Source organism: Podarcis erhardii (genome assembly GCF_964252035.2).
Source record: "Podarcis erhardii genome assembly, chromosome: 15".
In the NCBI taxonomy this organism is placed as follows: Eukaryota; Metazoa; Chordata; class Lepidosauria; order Squamata; family Lacertidae; genus Podarcis; species Podarcis erhardii.
This window is the reverse complement of record NC_138505.1, coordinates 41,390,701-41,404,023: the sequence shown is the minus strand read 5'-3', so window position 1 is coordinate 41,404,023 and position 13,323 is coordinate 41,390,701. Positions and strand designations below refer to the sequence as shown.

Here is a 13,323-nt window from a genome sequence, read left to right as displayed (position 1 = left end):
CCATCTGCTCATTAACTACAAATTGATCTGTTTTTTAATGTATCCTAAAATGCACGTTCAATTTTATTCGAGCCACTCTTAGAACAATTGTGTTGGACAAGAGAGTTAAGCGATGTTCCTCTTAATATCTCCAGTATCCCAACTGCATCATCATGGCTGCTTCAAGGAGTGGCAGCGAGTTCTGCAGCCTCTCGCTTGCGTTTCCCCCATAGAGGTGGGAAATGAAGAAAAATGGGTAGTGCCTTGTATTAGGCAAGGTGTTCTGTACGTTCAAGGACAACAAACCCAATTCCATCTTTGCTCTCCAAGATAAAAAGTATTGGGCTTTTATGCAACTCCTCCTGTTGGAATGATTGGGAGTTTACAGGAGTTTGAGTCTATAATTAGCCTACCTGGGAATGTGACTTGTGCTTGAGTTCTCTCTTTCCCCCCTCCTCCAGATGTCGGGCAGCCTGGAACAGAGATCTTCAACATGCCGGCCATTACTGGAACAGGTACAGCTGTGCTTCCTCTCCATCCGGCGTCTGACACTCCCATTCCACACAGGACTCTGCAGATCACAAATGTCTTCAGATAATTTAAGCATTGCAAATGTAGCCATGCAGTCTCATTGGGCAAAGTGTCAGACTCCTGATAACGCAGCCATGTTCCTGAACAGCTGTACAAGACAGCAGAAGAGAGTCATGTGGAAGTAGTGGTGGAGGGAGCGTCATTTGCCATTTTGTATGAGACTGGTTGTCAAAGAACTCCCATTAAGGCACCTGTGTGGAAATGAGGAAGTCAACCCAGGAAGGCAGAGTGGGGAGCAAATCATAGGCTGGATTTAATTTAATGTTTTATGTCTCTACAAAGAACATTCTTCCTCTTCCATATCACTCAGTCTCTCTTAAAAGTTTTGTTTTATTTATTTTGGCTCCTCTTGCCCTGGGAATGGTTAGCAAGCCACTGACCCACAATGCCGCCTCTGGTCTTTGTGCATTGCCGCACCTTAACTGCATGGCTTCTAATGACTCACAATCGCAATACCAACACACACACACACACACACACACACACACACACACACTTGTTTATTCAGCCTGTCTCCCATATAGACGTCCTTTTGTCCTCACAGCCTCCACCATCAGAAAGTGGAATCATGATAGAAGGATGAAGATTGGGTGGCAGAGTTTGGATTTTGGGAAATCCAAGCAGCACAGTAGAAGGAATGGGTTGTATCCAGTATATGCCCTCCTGACACTTAGATGCACTGGAACTCATGAACGTGGCGTATAACTTAGTTGGATACAGCCCAATGATTCCTATGTATACTAAGGATGGAAAAGATGACAATAATCCACTTCCAGATTATATATCAGCAGTTTCTCCTGTGAGGCGCAGAAGTTGGGCATCACCTGCCTCCTTCTGTTTGGCATCCTCCTTTTCCTAGTGACAAAGTTTGCTTTTTGGTTAGAAAGGATAAATTTAGAGGAAGAATAATAATTTTATTATTTATACCCCACCAATCAGACTAGCACACGTAAAACATAATAACATGCCAAACATTATAATTAAGATGTGTGTGTGTGTGTGTGTGTGTGAGAGAGAGAGAGAGAGAGAGAGAGAGAGAATGAATGAATGAATGAATGAATGAATGAATGAATGAATGAAAGCACTGATTTTAAAAAAGGATGTTGGCAAGGGGGATCCTTTGAGGAAAGGGAATTGACAAAAATCTGACTTGAAATATCTATATCTATAGATAGATAGATAGATAGATAGATAGATAGATAGATAGATAGAGATAGAGATATTATTTATACCCCGCCCATCTGGCTGAGTTTCCCCAGCCACTCCTTATATTCCTTATATTCAAATTTCCACCCCTTTCATCTGGATCAAGATTATTTTTTGAAGGAAGACTGTCATATTGATGCCCACCCCCCCCCACCCCAAGGAGATTGGCTTTCCTGGTTGTCCATGCCAAGCTGCCCAAGTAGGAAGGTGAACTTGCCTGCACATCTGGAGCGGAGGTCTGTGTAATATGGTTGTCTGTGGACATCCAGCATCTCACTGACACTCAACTGCAAAAAAGTGTTTTTGGTGACATCTGGAAGTTACAACATTCCACCCCTTTCAACAAGGCTTATTTCCAAGCAAGTATGCTCAGGAACGCAGCCTGAAATGTTCTTAGCTCGCATGCTGTCCCTGGGAGAACCTTTTGCAGGTCTGTAGCGATTTGCTCTCCGAGCATTTTCTCCCATGTGAACATCACTTGTGCTGTGAGAGAATGTGGTTAACACTGCTCTTTCTGCTGCTCAGGTCTGTGTTTAAGCGCGTCCAGAAGCAGTGATGTCACACAACTGAAATTCCTCCACTTTGAGCAAACAGAGCCTGTTGTGTCATGGCCTCAGTTAAATGCCCTGTTCCCTGGTGATTTGCATGAGCCCACGTGTTAATGTTTCTTCAGCTCATGCTGCTGGGCAGGCACCAGGGGAAGCATTCCTTCCTCCTTGGGACTGCTCTGGGTCTGAAGGGATTGGATTCAATCTGTTGAAACTATGACTAATTTAGGTCCATTAATTTCAGTGGGTCCAATCTAAGTAGAATTTAGTTGGAAGACAACCCAAGGTTTCCCCACTGGATGTGAAACTGGTACACACAGCCCTCAGTCCTTTAGTCTGTGTGTGTGTGTGTGTGTGTGTGTGTGTGTGTGTGTGTGTGTGTGTGTGTGTTTGTGTGTGGCATTCCAGAAACAAAAATCTGTGAGTAGTTTCTGCTTCCTTTTTGGTGTCCCTGCAATCTCCTTGGGGGCAGGCGAGGAGCTGGCTGTGCCAGGGGGTTTGGGGGAACCAAGAAGACAGCCGGACAGAGTTTGTTGCTTTGCAAGAATGTGCTGACTGTTTGTTTCTTCCCTTCTCCCTTGTCGCCTTTCCTCCTCCTCCTCTTCCCACCCAACCCAATTTCTTATTTGGTTTCCCCGTTTCCCCCAACCCAATTTCTCCCCCTCCCTTCTTTCTCCTTCCCCCTCCTTCCACACCTCCCAGGGTTAATCAGTTGTAGGAGCCAGTCGGTCCAAGAAAACTCCAGTACCAACATGGGGTTGGAGGCAATTATTAGGAAGGCCCTAATGGGTAAATATGACGAGCAGTGGGACGAGCGCTCTCCTCTCAGTGCCAATGCTTTTAACCCTCTGAATGCCAGTGCAAGCTTGCCCGCTGCTATGCCTGTAACCACTGCTGACGGACGGATTGACGACATGCACTCCTCCTTGCCAGGTCTGCAGCCCCCCCCCTTTGTTGCCCTTTTCACTGTGTTATTAAACCCTCTCTTTGTGCTGTTAACCCCTCTCTCTTTGTCTTTTCAGTGGTTTTCGTGTCTCACCCCCACCCCAGATCCTTTCTCTTTAAGCTTTTGGGCATTTACTTTCTGTTCCCATTTTTAATTACACCGATTAATCTCAGTTCCTGGCTGGATAAGAAGCACTTTAATTTGTTAGGCTGGAAGTGCCATTTTGCTTCCTCTGAAACACTGACCATTGGTGCTGTCCTTTCTCTCTCTTTTTGATGGGGAGGGGTGCAGTTGTCAGAAAGGCTGGGGGCATTGAAGATGCTGGGGTCATGGAGGAAAAGCAGGAAATCCCCCAAATCCTCTTCCAGGCTTGCTGGGAAGGGCCAGGATAAGTGAAGGGCGGGTGCAAAGGAAGGGTGTGAACAAAATACATTTGTATGGCTAAGGGAGAACTAGGTGTTTATGTTCAGGTGTTTTCTTAACATCATGCTGTCAATATACACATTTACAAATGCAGACTTGCGAAAAGTGTGTCCATGGTTTGTCTGTTTGTTCCTGCCTTTTGTTTGTTATGTCCCACCCTCAGAAAAACAGAGAAGGAAAGGTTTCCTCTCCCCACCACCCATGTTGCCTCACCTAGTACAGCAACAGAGATCTCGCAGCACAGCAAGTCAGACTATGGCTTACTGGGACCGCACAACATGTGGGTGCCAAGGGAGCAGCTGGCAGCCACTTTGCTCCTTCCCAATCCTTTTTACTGCCATGCTGAGCTAAGCCACAGTTCAGTTCAGCATATCGACTGAGCCAGGGGCCTGTGGTTAAACACTCTCCTCACTAACCAGAAGCTGAAAACATGAACAAACCTTGGCTCCAACTCATGGTTAGTGAGGAGAGTGCTTAATCACAAGCTCCAGTTCAGGCAGACAGCCAAGTCAAACCTTGACACAATGCAACAGTAAGAAGGACCATCAAGCAGCAAAGCTGTTGCAAACTCCTCTCTGGGAGCCCACACATCTTTGCAATTGTGGCAAGCCATAGTTTGCCTTGTTGTGCTGAACAAACCATTTGTGCATGTGAAAGCAGCCTTTTCCGGATGTATTATATGCCAGACTAGGAGCTGCACATCCAAGTTGCAAGTGCTGCCTGTTTGCACCATGTTGGCTTTCCACAGAATGTGCATTTGGTAGCACATGCCCGTGCAAGGTGCCTGTTTGGGTGTGCACCAGAGGATGTGTCCCATTAAAAGCAGCATAGTGCAGATAACTCACACTTGCACTAAGGTGTGCATTAGATCTTGGAGATCTTGTCCTAGTTGTTCCCTGTCCCCAAAAGGGAACCAAGGCTAAGTGCCCACAGCCTTAAAGAGGGATCTCTTTCCATGAATCCCTGACATCTATCTATTAGATGCCAAAAGGAAGGGACACACCCTATGATGTGCTGGGGGAGGAGGGAGGAGTTTTCACTTTGCCTGATGGGAACCTGAATCTAGTAGCGGTTTGCCCCCATCGGCCACATACTGAATTTGCGGCCAGTTTTTGAGTGGGAAGGATTTAATACCTGTGTCTCCCAGCTTTCTAAATCTGCCCTGCTATCTGCTCAGCATTGTTTTCCTCTTCCTGTCATTAAAGAGCCCCTTTTAGGGCATCAAGCCCTCCCTAGTCATGTGAGAACACCTGGCCACCATTTGGTTGTTTGAATGGTTCTTCTTTTGTCAGGAGGAGGGAAGCCAAAGATTGCTGCCAGAGCCAACAGCCGCAAGGCCAAGTCGCCAGGACCAGGCCTGTCCTCCTCTGAGAGGCCACCATCTGTGTCATCTGTTCATTCAGAGGGAGACTGTAACAGAAGGACACCTCTCACCAACCGCGTCTGGGAGGACAGGCCGTCATCTGCAGGTAACAAGGGAAGGAGTCTCTTTGTGCCACGCTGGCTGCATCTAGTGGCTGGAAACAGTCAGGAAGCACTGTGGTTGGTGTTAGCAGGTACAAAGATGTGAGGAAATGAATTTCAGGGAGCCAGGGTCAGCAATACAAGGGAATTCCTCTGATGGATTCGTACAAGAAACCCTAATTGTCTTAGCCAGAACTTTCTTAGCTGCTTTGCCTTGACCATCAAACCAATGAAGCTTTGTTGATTATTTGTAGTTAGTGATTGCAGAAGTTATCAAATAGGGTCTGAGTTCTGTTACAATTTGGTAGAAGACATCAGCAGGATTTGAAGACCTGGTCATAAAAAATTGACACAAACTCGTCAGACAGTTGCTATAGAGTGTATCTCGGATAGCGCTGCTCAATCTGTGAGACGATTTCAGTCTTTACACGCCCCGTATTTATCCACTCAAACTTGCAGATTCAGTTGTAGGTATGCGTTCTATTAGAGGACACAGGGACGCTGATATTGAAAAGTGATCGCTTTCTGATTGTTCTAACACTTCAAAAGTGTCCACAGAAATGAATAATGAAGGTGACAGGTCACCCTGCTGTGGTTTAGCCAGCCCACCAGTCACCTGCCATGCAATGCAAACAGGCTTAGCCAGGCCATGCTGCAGCAGTTTTCCTCCTCAAACCAGCCTTCAGTTCAGCTTACTCTAGTTATGGTACCTCATCTTGCGAGAGCTTTCTCGTTGACCCAGTTTAGATGCTGCTGGCACTTGGGAATCTCTGGTTAAACTGCCCAGCACCTGCTTCCCAGTTATATGGTGGAAAAAGCTAGTCATAGCTATGTTCTCCAATATACACCTCATGGTTGCAGCATTGGAGAACGATTCTTATAGCAATGTGTTGCATGCATGACACAGCTCACATACTTCCTGCTCTCCTCTCCTCTCCATTCACATGCAGTGCAGGCTAAGGTCTAGCATCTCCAGGATGGGAATGAAACCTGGTCACCTCTGCTCCCAGCAAGAAAATCCAACACTCTTCTAAAGAGCCTGTACTGAGGCTCTCCCTCCCCCCTGCCTCCCTCCCTTTCTCAGTGGGTCATATTGGGGGGGGGGGGTTAATGGTTTGATTATTTACTCTGCTTTTAAAAATATGCTGTAATCCTCTTTGTGGGAGTTTTAACCCTTAGAAGCAAGCCAGAAATCTATTAAATTAATAAAGTGCCTTCTAGAGGCGGGAGAGTAATAAATGCTAGGATCAGTGCCACATTTTTGGGAAAGCGTGCAAGAAAGAAAAGAGGGAGGCTGCTTCCTTGGGAACAAAGAATTTGAGACCTTCTGGGCCAGTGGTTGGCCAACTCTTTGACCTTGCCTTGTCCTCCTGTCTCAACGCAGGTTCAACGCCATTTCCATACAACCCGCTGACAATGAGGCTTCCCACAGGTCTGGTGGCAGCTGCCCCACCACCGCCTGCCTCCGTTCCACAGGGCAACTCCAACAGCCAGCACCACGGCTGGGAGGAGGAGCCCAAGCCGCTGCTCGTCTCGCAGTACGAGACCCTCTCGGACAGTGAATGAGGAGGGAGAAGAGGAAGCGAGACGGAGAAAAAGCCCAGCAACAAATGGACAGATATTGATAGGTTGGCTGTTGAGTCAGCCCAAGGGCCTGGGGATTGTGGCTGGCTGTCGCAGAGTGCGGCTGTCCTAGGCCAGGTGCAGGAGCAGCACTGTTCCAGTCAGCTGATATTATTTGTCACATCTGGAAGGGAGTTGGGAAAAAAATCTCTTCAGTTTTAAAGCCTTAAAAAAAACAAACCAAGAAAATGGAACCCATCCAAATCCTCTCTCCCAATTTGGTGCTGATACCTTGAGCCATTGCAGCAAGAAATTAAACCAAGCTAATGGGGGGGCAGCAGTGTGGAGCCCTGAAAGCTCCCCCAAGGGACTGTAACCAGTCGCTGAATCTCGGTTACTAACACTCAGGGGATTCCAATTCTGTCCTTCAGCCCAGATGAGAGAGGGGGAACGGGGGGCCCATGGGGAGAAGGTGGTGTGTGCTGCTTGCGTGTTCCCACCTCTGTGACCCATCTTTCCTCTGCACACTGTAGTGGCCTGTTAATCCAGTACTTGAAAATAGGATTCATTCAGCCGCCCCTTCCTTCAACCTGCCTCTTTTTTTACCTTCACGAGGGGTTTCACCCATGGAGTTGCATGTTGGTTGTGTAGGGAGACAATTCAGAGCAGCCCTCTGGAAGAAAGTGTTGGTTTCTTCTGTTTCTCACAGTTAAATAAGTTTGTTTCTCTGCACCCATAGAGATATATGGAGGGGAGCTTCACCTGAACTTTCAACAAATACAGATTCAGGCAGCAATGCTGTGGATGCAGGAGCCAGAGGACAAGCCAAAAACAGGAAAAGGAAAGGAATGATTCCTTTGGAGAAAGGAATGCTGGGTTTGCATTGTAATTGAAACAAATTCCTCTATATTGACATTAGCTGCAGATAGAGGGGGGGAGGGGGGGAAGCAGCTGTTTTGAATATGTTGTTTCTTCAAAACAACGCTGTGTATATGGTCTACAGGGTATATTTTTGATACCTTTGGCAAATGATGTGTTTGCGCAAGGAAGGACGTTAAAAACAGTGTTATATGCTGCTTTTCGGTCTCTGCTCCTGTACAAAGAGGATTTCTATGTTGCATGCCAGCTTTTGATGGGTTTGTCCATTGTATGGAACTGTCAAGAGGTAACAATGTTCCAACAAAATGGTTCTGTAATTCAGTAGAATGTATTAACTTAGTTTTTTAAAAAAAAAGAAAAAGAAAATGAAGAAGTATATATATAATATATTATATATATATAAATATATAGTCACAACTGTAGGGCCCTTATTTGCATAGTTAACACTCCAGCATGGAGATAACATGAACACTTTTCAAGTGAGATTTGTCTCTTTTGGGAGCAGTGAGAGAGGCCAAGACACTCACAGGAAGTTTACATGTTTTTGGTGTATTGCCCACAATGTTCTGTTTTTCCATTTGTGGGTGTTTGCTTCTCCCCCCCCACCCCCCAATCATAACACTTTAGACTTCCTTTTTCATCATATATATATATTCTCCTCCTTTTTTCACACATCATTTTCATTCTGTCCCCTTGAGGGAGCAGATCTGGGGAACAGCTTCTCTGCAGGAACAGACAAGAGTCGTGTTTTCATAAGATGAGTATTTTGACACAGCAACCAGGGAACATCAACATCACAGCACCAGAGTTTTTGTACTGTGTGAGTTTGTTTCTACAGTGAGATTTGCTATTTTGTTTTCCTTCTCACCCATCTTTCTCCCACACACCATCCAGTTTTGATGATGAAACTGTTGTTTGTTGTTTGCTAAACTAGTTAAGACACAAAAATGTGGAGGTTCTGTGCAAGAACATCTACTGAGAGAATCCATCTCATTATCCTGTACGCCTCTGCTCCTAAAACACTTGTCCCCAGCAGAGCTACAGTTCTTGCAGAATGACACTGCCCTGCCTCCATTTCCATGCCCTGCAGGGCTTTGCTGGTTGCTAAAGGTTTGCAAAACCAAAAATCCCCAGCACAGGTGTTTGGCACAGATCTACCGCCATGCAAACTGCTCTGAAGAAAAGGGCCAGGACATTGGCCAGGTTAAAAGGCAGGGCAGAGGAGGAATTCTAGAGCCATGCATGGTCTAGCTTTCCAAGTGCTGCTTCCTCTTAGCTCAGCTCAAGTTGCATGTGGATTCCAGGAGATTAAAACAGCACAGCCACCCTTCCAAAAGACCGCTTTGTGAACATGTACCCAAATTGGACTCTGAAATCCAGGGTCAGGAGAACCCAACAGGCCCACACCAGAAAGGGAGTAGAAGGTGCCTTGAGCTTGCATCAGGGGCCTTCCCTTAATGCCCAGTCCTTCCTTCTAGAGGCCCACCTGAGGATACTTTTCTCACTGGGCAAGAAATACAGTCATGTGCATTCCCCCCCCCCCCTTGACACTATTCTGTATATCGTACTTAATCTGTCTGCATAGACAGTGAAACAGTTTGCTCATCAGCTTATGGGAAATGTCATAACCCAGAACCGAGCCACAGTTGTGTTAGTGACAAAACAACCACCAAACCAGTGCTTTGTGCCTGCATGCTGTTTTGTGTCACTTCATCTGATTTGCATTGTTTTATCATTTCACATACACCACCTTTGAGTGTTCTTAGCAGAAAAGTGGTTAAAGAGTTTTATACTGAAATATACTTAGCCGCATGTGCCTAAGACCATTCTTGCAAGAATGCCAGCGATACGTGCTTCTTCAGTCCTAGCAAGACTTGAAGTTTTACCACTTTGGGGGTCGTCAATGAATGCCGCTTAAAATCCTGGCTCTGTCACAAGAGCTACAGTTCACAGTAGTGAAACCTTTAAATCTTTCCCAGTGACAGAAGGCCCATTCACTCCACTCTGACAAGGAAAGGGACGCCCCCACAAGCATGACTGGATGCTGATTGTGCAACGTTGGGCCAAATGGCTTGCGGAGAGGTGAGACTTGGCTGGGATTACACCCAGTGTCAGCAATAGCCTGTTGGCACAGATGGAGTTTCTGCCAGTGACTGCTCTGAGAGTGTCATTGACTGTCAATCTTAACACGAAAGCATCTCTCCTGCCATCAGTTCATTTAGGCCAAGTCAGTAACTCACTCTTACACAATCATCCTAATTTGCAATCAAGTAATAACTGGAAAATAGTGCATGTTTTGCCCAACAAACCCAGTGATAGATGAAGCAGCATTTATTGTATTTATTGGACACTGGCAGTGTTAAGTTTACCTGCACAGCTTCCCTCTCCTTCGTCCCTGTCGCTTCCAGCCACTGCTTTTCTTATCTTGGGGGTGGCCTCATACAGAGTTTTTACCTATGCAAAGATAATCTCTGTGGAGTCCATGTGCAGGGAGAAAGTTTAGTTTACCACAAGCACAAAAATCAGAAAGCCAGTCCGTGTGTGACGACTGGCTTGTGCTTGTGTTGCTTCTTACATCATGGGATACATGCTTCTCCCTACACTCAGATTATCTCCATGTAGGAAAAACATTGTGCAGGGTGGGTCTAAGGTTTTTTGTGCTTTAACCAGTATTTACCCTGATCTTTTTAAAAATATCCATATTTATATCACTGGTCCAAATGCCCTTGGCTGTGTTTTTTTTAAAGTGACATACACAGACCACATTTTTGTAGACTTGCTGCCCACAAAAAATTTGTCTTACTCATCACAGAACCATTTGCACAGATCAGATAGGATTTGCTCACAGCTGACGAGGTTATTTTATTGTTGTTGTTAGACCATATTGAATTTGTGCTGCTTCACATAGCCTTTCCTTGACCGACACGTTCACAATTTTGGAACACCATCTCTTGCCACTGCTTGCAAGTTGAGGTCATGTGTACATTCCACTAAGGGATTTAGGAATAGCCCCTCCTCCCTTCCAAAAGGTTATTCCCGCATTACCAGACATTGTACATTCTCTGTACATGTGTGTGTGTATATATTTATATATATATATATACTCTTGGGTTCTGTGTATACATATTATTCCATTTGCGTGTGCATGTATAAGAAATACATACACACACATTTTCTTTGTGCCTGAATCAGTGGCCTGGCACATATCCATGTGTGTACTTGCACGCACAAGCCAGATCTCGGTAAAACCTAACTCACTACAGTTCAACCAAATGCAGATGAGCCTCGTCCCCATTGACTGTTAGCTCTACGTAAGGTGAGCACCGAGCACTGTGTGTTAGCTTCAGAGGAAAGCCATCCTTCATACACAACTGTCTGCATAATTTGCGTCGGTTTTAGTGACATATAGATCTCTATTGTGCTACCTGGCTATGATTTTTTTTTTTATTAATTGTGCAATCAAGAAAAAAGGAAGTTATGTTAAACTATTAAAGTTTGAAGTGTTACCAACTTTGTAATTTGTACAAACACATAAAAACAAAAAAACAAAAAAAGAGATTAAAAGGACAATTTTATTGTTTGACATGTACAAGGGGGAGGGTGGGAAAAGAAATCTATCTTTTGTACAACCAAATTGTGCATAGTTGTTTCAAAGCAAGTTGTATGATAGAATGGACTGTATATAGAAACTGCTAAGTTGTAAATATTTATGCAGCTTGCTCTAAAAGGTTGGGGTTTTTTTTCTTCTACTGAAAGTGAAGTTTTTGTTCACTGTTGTTATTTTGGTTTTTCGCTCTACATGCCCACTAAGCAAGCACTGTGGGTTTGCAGTGTCAGAGCACTGCCTTACTGTTTAAATAAAAAAAGAGAGGGGAGAAGCTTATTGCCAGCAATATGGAGCTCTCATGATTCTTGTGTGTGATGTTAAAAATGGCTATTTCATATGACAGGATGGGGCAAGGCATGCAGGAGCCCTCATCACTGAACCCAACCAGGAGACTTGTGGAGCAGAGCAACTGTCTAAAGGAGGAAACGGGCACCTGCTACTCTAATGCTTTTATACTATTTCATTTGGAAGACTTGCATGTTTTCCATGGGTGCCACTCATGATAGCTGTGCTGTTTGTCCGTGACCTTTGGCATACCAGTTGCTGGGAGCCACAGGAGGGCCTTATGCTTATATTAAAATCTGGAAGCTGTGACCCTAAAGTAGGACTAGGGAAGCTGTGATCCCCTGCAGATGTTGGTGAATTTCAACTTGCATCGTCATCCCTAATCATTGGCTATGTGAACTGAAGTTCAGCTCAGAGATTGCCCAGCCCAGAGCCTGGAAATGCAGCATGGAGCAGCTTTAAAACACATTTTGCATAGCACTTCCTCAAGTGTTGTTTCGCATGTTCACAATTTGAAAGCTGCTAGCATAGCTTCCTGGATTGACTTTGTGCCTCAAATTAAGCTGTCCTTTCTTTCATACCCCCAGGGAGAATCCAGAAATGTAGGCAGCTCTGTTTATCCATTCTGTATAATTATATGGAAAGTGTATTAGTCTATACACACTGAGAGAGAGAGAATCTTGCAAATAACACATTTCCTGAATCTGCTAGTGTAAAGTAAGGAAAGGAAAGCAGCACTCACCTTGCAGTTATTTCCCTCATTCCCCAACATCCTCTCTGCTTATCTGTCACAAAGGAATTTGGAAGCCTCTTTTTCACTTCCAGAGTAAAGAAGGTCCATCAATTATCATGGCATTCTGGCAGGCGAGGTCATCACTTCTGACACCTGAACAAAGTCTCACAGCTGTACTGCCCCCCATGCCACTCCACCATAGAGAACTGCCCACAAAGCGGTCAGCTATGGTCCCACATTACCTCCTCATATATATGCCAATCTGTAAAATAGCCTAGTGGTGTTTTGTCTTCCAAGTAGCATCAGGACAGTTGTAAAATCACATGCATCACTTTACAATTCAGAGGACTGAAGTTTGTTACATTGAATGTTGCTGCACCATTGGTGGCAAGTGAGAAGTTTGTCCTCCTTAAGGATGTGTGTCTGTTCCAGGTCTGGCCAGCTAGATGGCAGCATTTCTTAAGGCCAGCACTTTCATTTATTTGGAAGGAGTGAAGGTAGGGTGCTCAGCTGCTGGCGGTGGTTGTACATTTTATTGCTGGCAGCAGAAGGGAGCAGGAACCAAAACCAGGCCTTCTTTCTCCTCCCTTAGCAGTTTGCGTTGGCTTTATTGAGCATCATTCCCTAGAGAAGCCAACACACAGGCCTTTTTTCTTTGCTTTAGAACAAGTTGAGAATTGTAGAGGCAGAAAACCAGTCTGGACAAAGGCAGGCTTTTCTGACCTAGCCAGCAATTTTTGGTGCAGAAGAAGTCCCATAAATGGCCCTTTCCTAAGGTGGATAGAAGATCTTCCTGCTCCCCTTCCCCCACCCCCAAAACAGTGCTTTAGTGCTAAGAAAAGGGAATGCCGAAAACTAATCACAATGAAGAAATTATAACCTGTGTGGCCGAATGTGATCCTGTTCCCCCAGAGAACAGATGGAGGGCTGATCCCTAAGAAACTTGGATTGCAAATCAGCAAGCCCAGCCATGTGGGGCGAGAGGGGGGCATGGAAGAAAGGGGTGTCCACCAGCCTAGCTTGCCCTGCAACTGCTGAAATTACAGAACGCTGCTCTGAGACTAGTCCTAGCAGCCAAGCAACCTTTGCCAGCTTAGCC

At 45.3% G+C, this 13,323-nt stretch overlaps 1 protein-coding gene across 22 annotated transcripts in view; it reads left to right on the top strand.

Annotated features, from left to right (window-relative positions):
* The window catches only part of NCOR2 (nuclear receptor corepressor 2), a 359,962-nt gene extending 348,470 nt beyond the window's left edge, over positions 1-11,492 (top strand). For 19 of the 22 annotated variants that reach the window (XM_081841565.1, XM_081841560.1, XM_081841545.1 and 16 more), the window contains 4 exons: positions 441-494; positions 3,027-3,257; positions 4,986-5,162; positions 6,542-11,492. In XM_081841565.1, the coding sequence (XP_081697691.1) occupies positions 441-494; positions 3,027-3,257; positions 4,986-5,162; positions 6,542-6,723 (644 nt within the window). In that variant the 3' untranslated portion in view covers positions 6,724-11,492. The remainder of the gene's footprint in view (positions 1-440; positions 495-3,026; positions 3,258-4,985; positions 5,163-6,541) is intronic. The other 3 variants (XM_081841558.1, XM_081841550.1, XM_081841552.1) reach the window with 2 other exon arrangements.
* The last annotated feature ends 1,831 nt before the right edge of the window (positions 11,493-13,323 follow it).